The sequence below is a fragment of the Castanea sativa genome, chromosome 5 (assembly GCF_040712315.1).
Source record: "Castanea sativa cultivar Marrone di Chiusa Pesio chromosome 5, ASM4071231v1".
Classification (NCBI taxonomy): domain Eukaryota; kingdom Viridiplantae; phylum Streptophyta; class Magnoliopsida; order Fagales; family Fagaceae; genus Castanea; species Castanea sativa.
This window is the reverse complement of record NC_134017.1, coordinates 31,396,525-31,402,644: the sequence shown is the minus strand read 5'-3', so window position 1 is coordinate 31,402,644 and position 6,120 is coordinate 31,396,525. Positions and strand designations below refer to the sequence as shown.

The window sequence follows — 6,120 nt, the reverse complement described above, 5'->3', positions numbered from 1 at the left end:
TAAAAATTTTGTATGTTTCTCCCTTTATAACTAACTGATTATCTAATTGGGCTGGCCTATTGAGCCTTTCCAATTGGACTTTAGTGTGTGGCTTGGAGTGGGACCAATAAGACACTAGCTCCAATGGGCCTTGAGCTTTTCTGTCAACTCTTGACAAGTCCAAAGTTACCATTAATTATATTTAATACCACTATATAAATATAATTGCACTCTAGGCCTTATTAATAAATTATATTCTAAGATTTTATTATACACGCAACCCCTTCATAAAATATTCGTAGTAATACAAAGTCATGAATATAGACTGCCACTTTGAAAATTACTACATCTTAATCCTTGAGTACCCGGTTTAATTGTTTAAAGTTATTCATTATATATTTATGAAATCCAATTTCATAAATATATACTTTAGTAATTTCTTACCAAAGTGGTTAGGCCTAACTCTCTGAATAACTGAACCCATTAAACTTATCTCAATGGAATATTTTATATCTCCATCAAGAGACTATGAATTCCATCTTGAGAATATATGTTCCATTAACACTAAATGTGGTTGCCCTACATACTGAGGTTTTGACCGTTACTTTAGATCTCACTCCTGATATATCAAAGCAATCTACATGTCATGATTAGGTCCATTATTCTCTCAAGATTAAGAGTTCATGCAAATAGAAGTTGTGAGATTTATTATTCATTTGATAGTCATTAAGAGAATAATAAATCTCATAGCGGTCCAGTTCAATATGTCTTAACTCTTAAAACATATCAACATATCAACCAGAAGTTTCCACTTCCATGATCAAGACAAATCATCTTAGTTGATACGTTATAGTCTTCGCAAATGAAATGCCCAATTTCATCACCGACTACGAACTATAAATTCTGAGTTTACAAAGAACTTGTGATTTATATCTTCTGTGACTAAATCACATACTATGCATCTCATAGACTATATGATAATGTCCAAATATTTATGTTACCATTATTTTAGACAATAATAAAAACAACTTTATTAATCACAATATTAAGTCATACACAATGTCATACATAATATCATACATAGCATCATACAATAGGGTTTAAGGGCACTAATCCTAACAGCAGCTTCAACTCACTTAGTGAAATAATCTGTGCCAACTAGTAGCCATCTCCTACTTCCTACTGCTTTCGGGAAAGGTCCCACAATATCCAAGCCCCATTGAGCGAAAAGCCAAGGGCTGGACAGAGGATTGAGGACGCCTCCTGGTTGATGAATGTTTGGGGCAAACCTCTGACATTGATCGCACTTCTTCACATACTCTTATGCTTCTCACTGCATATTTGGCCACCACTATCCTTAGGTTAGTGCCCTATGAGATAAAGATCTACCCCTAGTATGGCTTCCACAAATTCCTTCGTGTAACTCTTCCAATAGTAACTCGGTTGCCTTAGGGTGTATACACAACAGGTATGGTCCAGAAAAAGAGTGTTTGTACAACTTTTGGTCCTCGGATAACCAAAATCGAGGAGCCTTTCTTCGCACTTTGTCAGCTTCAAACCTCTCTTTAGGTAAGACATCTTCTTTAAGGAACAGCACAATGGGATCCATCCATCTTGGCCCTACTCGAGTTTGATGAACACGAACTGCATTCATGTTCATCTCATTAGGCCTACACAGATCTTCCACCAGAATAACCTGAGGTAAGCTTTGTGCCGAGGACATTGCTAATGTAGCAAGAGAGCCTGCATGGGTATTTCTACTTCTGGGGACTTGCACTAAGATGAAAGACTCAAACTTTAATTGTAAATGTCTAACCTAGTTTAAATACTCCTGCATCCTCGGATCCCTGGCCTCCAGTTCCCCTGTGACCTAGCCTACAACCAGCCTCGAATCCGAGAACATTTCACCATCTTTCCTCCCATCCTTTGAACCATGGTCATTCCTACTAAGAGGACCTCATACTTGGCCTCATTATTCGTGGCTGAGAAGTTCAACCTCAAAGATTTCTCAATAACGATTCTGTCCAGAGAGATCACAACCAGCCCCACTCCTAACCCTCTTTGATTTACAGCGCCGTCCATGTACACCTTCCACAGCAGAGGTTCCTTTAAGGAGATTGTGCCAATTGATTTTTCATCCATGCCCAACATTTTGACATTTTCTTCTAACGAGGGCTCAACGAATTCAACCACCAAATCGGCAAGGACTTGGCCCTTTACAGAGGTACAAGGCATATACTTGATGTCAAAAGCTCCCAAGATGGTACCCCATTTGGCAATCCTTCCCATGTAGTCGACACTTCGAAGTATTGACCTAAGAGTAAGTTGAGTCAAAACAACAACTGTATGGGGTTGGAAGTAATGGGGAAGCTTACGCGTAGCATGCACCACTGCTAGAATAGTTTTCTCCAACGGTAAATAATGCACCTCGAGCTCGAGTAAGGACTTGCTCACATAATAAACTGGCCTTTGTACAGCACCATCAACCCGTATCAGCACCAAACTAATGACATGATGAGCCACAGCAATGTAGGTGAATAGAACTTCATCCACCTCGGGCCGAGACATAATAGGTGGTCAAGAAAGATATTCTTTAAGCTGCTGGAAGGCTAAAACACACTCCTCGTTCCATTCAAATCCCTTCCACTTATTCAACAGCTGGAAGAAAGGCTTACATCTATTTACGGACCGAGAAATAAACCGGTTTAGGGTAGCAGTCATCCCTGTCAACTTCTGAACTTCTTTGGGATTCTAAGGTGGCTGCAAGCTGTTAATTGCTCTAAACTGCGCAGGGTTAAGCTCAATTCCATGATGAGTGATCATATAACCTAGGAATTTACCTAATCCTACACCAAAGGAACATTTAGAAGTATTAAGGCGCAGCTTATATTTTCTCAGTGCCTAAAAGGTGTCATTTAGGTCTTCCACATGTGTGGACACCACTTTACTTTTCACTACCATGTCATCCACATAAACCTTAATAGTTTTTCCCAGTTGTGACTCAAACATCCTAGTCATCATCCTCTGATAAGTAGCCCCTACGTTCTTCAAACCAAAGGGCATTACCTTGTAATGATAATTCCCTGTTAGAGTGACAAAGGCTGCTTTCTCCTGATCATCCAAAGCCAAAAGTATTTGGTGATAACCTTGAAAAGCATCCAAAAAATTCATCCGAGGATGCCCAACAGTGGCATCCATCAACTGATCTATACGAGGCATTGAGAAAGGATCTTTGGGACAAGCCTTGTTCAAATCTATGAAATCCACACATACTCTCCACTTCCCATTCTTCTTTTTTACTACTACTGTATTAGCCAACCACTCAGGGTAAAAAACTCATTTGATAGCTCTGGCCTGTTTAAGCTTGATCACATCTTCTTTGACAGCCTCAGAATGCTCTTTATATGAATGTCGAGGTGGTTGTTTCCTCAATACTATAGCTGGATTGACATTCAGATGATGGAAAATGAAGCTCGAATCCATTCTAGGAGCCTCATAAGAGTTCCATGCAAACACATCAATATTTTCTTTCAAGAACAACATCAACTCTTCCTTCTCCTAAGGAGGCAGTTGAGATCCGACCTGAAAATACTTCTCTTTATCATTATCTGTTACAATTCTTTCCAATTCCTCACACTCTGTCTCCTCTGCCATAATGCCAACTGATGTTGGCTTTTTTGATTGCTACAAACTTTGCTTGGTTGATGCCGAAGACTCCGCCTCGATTTGATGCTTGACAGTGGCCACCATGCACTGCCTTGCCGTAGGCTGGCTACCCCTCAGCTCTTCCACCCAGCCACCAGACGGATATTTTACCTTCAAATGCAGGGTGGAGAAGACAGCTCCCATGGCATGAAGCCAGGGTCTCGCCACAATAGTTGTGTAGGGGGAGAAAGCATCCACCACCATGAAATTGACATCTACTATCTCCGCCCCAATCTGCACTAGTAGCTTGATCTGATCCATTGGTATAACAACCTTCCCTTCGACCCCTATTAAGGGTGAATCATAACTGGTTAAATCCCCCAGTTTCAGCCCCAAACCCTTATAGAGATATAGGTACATAATTTCCACTCCATTACCTTGATCAACCATCACTCGTTTCACGTCGTACCCGCCTATCCTGAGGGTAACCACTAATGCATCATCGTGTGGTTGCAGAGTACCTGCCTTGTCATCGTTAGAGAAACTCAGCGCTGGTCGGCCCTTTGTTTAGCTCCTTTTGGGTTCTGGGTAGTATTCCCCTACAAGAGGTTGGGCTACAGATATTACCCCGGAATGGTGAGAACCAACCCTTCCTGACGTGGCGAGAACGACATTGATTGTGCCCAGAGGTGGTTTCAAAGAAGTATCCCTCTGAGATCCTGACCCTGCATGGCCTCCCTGCCCAACGAGATGATATATGAATTGCTTTAGCTTACCTCCTCGTACCAGTTGCTCCAAGTGACCCCACAGAGTTCTACAATCCTCTGTAGTATGCCCTCACTCTTGATGGTATTGACAATGAAGGCTCTGGTTACACCTCATGGGATCCCCTCCCATTTTGTTTGGCCACTGGAAAAAAGGTTCATTCTTGATTTTCTCCAGGATTTGATGCACTGGTTCTCAAAACAACAAGTTAACTGCTTGTGGTGTCGCAGCAACCCCAGACTGCCCAAAAACATCTCGCCAAGAACGATTATTGTTGAACCGGTCCGACCTGAAGTCCCTTTTATCCTAAGAGACCACTTTCCCCTTGCCTTTACCCAATTGTTGATCTTCCTCAACCTGTTTATACTTGTCAATGTGATCCATAAGCTGGCGTACACTATTAACTGGCTTTCCTGTTAGTGATTTCCTCAGACCATGCTCGGCAGGCAGGCCAACCTTGAAAGTTCTTATTGCCACATTATCAAAATCTCCATCTATCTCATTGAACATCTCCCAATATCTGTCTGAATATGTTTTCAAAGTTTCTCCTTCTCGCATAGTCATAAACAATAAGGAGTCTAAGGGCCGAGGAACCCTACTACACGTAATAAAGCGGGATCCAAATGCCCGGGTGAGTCCTTTAAAAGAGTCAATAGAACCTACCCCCAGGCCATTAAACCATCTCATTGCCACAGGTCCCAAACTGAATGGGAACATCTTGCACATCAAAGCCTCATTCTTGGAATGTACGGGCATCCTTTAGTTGAAATGGCTCACATGCTCCACAGGGTCTGTTCGTTCATTGTACCTGATGAACGTTAGTTGAGTGAACTACCGAGGGAGTTTGCCTTCCTCAATATTGCGCGTGAAAGGTGATTTAGCAATTTGATTCAACGCCTTGTTCATAGTGTCGTTCCCAGGCCTTTGCAAGACAAGCTTTTCTTTCTGCAGTCACGTAAGCTATCCCCTTCACACGAATATGACTCACTAAGGGGTCAGAAGTGGAGGGGGTTTGTTTTCATTGCTCATGACGTAGCTTCCTCTTCAAGTGATCAATCTCTAGTTGCATGGCTCTAGCACGCTCTGTATGAGAGGCATGGTTCCCACTCAATGATTGACTCCTACTAGTATGGGCAGTATGCACACTCCCATCCCGATCTCTGCCTCGCTCAAAATTGAGGGAACGCTCCTAACGTTGGGACCCTATAGACTCAGCTTTGTGAGGACTTGAACCTACCATAGTCGAACGTTAGGCTCAATAAAACAACAAGATTCCCACAGACGACGCCAATTTTAAGGTCACAGTTCGTACCTAAGCCCAATAGTAGAAAGGGTATAGGCTCAAAGAGCCCAATACAATAAATTTGTAGAGAATGGGTTCTAAATCTAGTTACTTATGGGCTTCATTAACAACGGTAATGGCTCAAGATCACAAAACAATATTGATGGACAAGTTTATATGATGAAAAACTGTCCTCGGACTCAAGCTGAGGAGCTAGTTCTTATATTTCTTTCTTCTTAAAGGAAGATTACAAAATCCAATCTATAGTGTTTTCTCCTTTTCTCCCCGATCTCCTTTTCTGAATGTCTTCCCCTTCCTTTTATATCATCCTTCTTCCTTTCTACATCCTCCACGTATGGATCAGATTACTGGTTTGGATACTTGTCCCATCAGCCCTTCCCTGAAGTCTTTGGAAATAGCTGTAAGGTTGAACTCTGATGCTCAGGCAT

General features: G+C 41.8%; 1 protein-coding gene across 1 annotated transcript; it reads right to left on the bottom strand.

Annotated features, from left to right (window-relative positions):
• Positions 1-3,663: 3,663 nt before the first annotated feature.
• On the bottom strand, positions 3,664-4,074 carry LOC142635066 (uncharacterized). The gene has a single exon (XM_075809280.1). The coding sequence runs from the start codon at positions 4,072-4,074 to the stop codon at positions 3,664-3,666; it is 411 nt and encodes a 136-aa protein (XP_075665395.1).
• Positions 4,075-6,120: the final 2,046 nt, after the last annotated feature.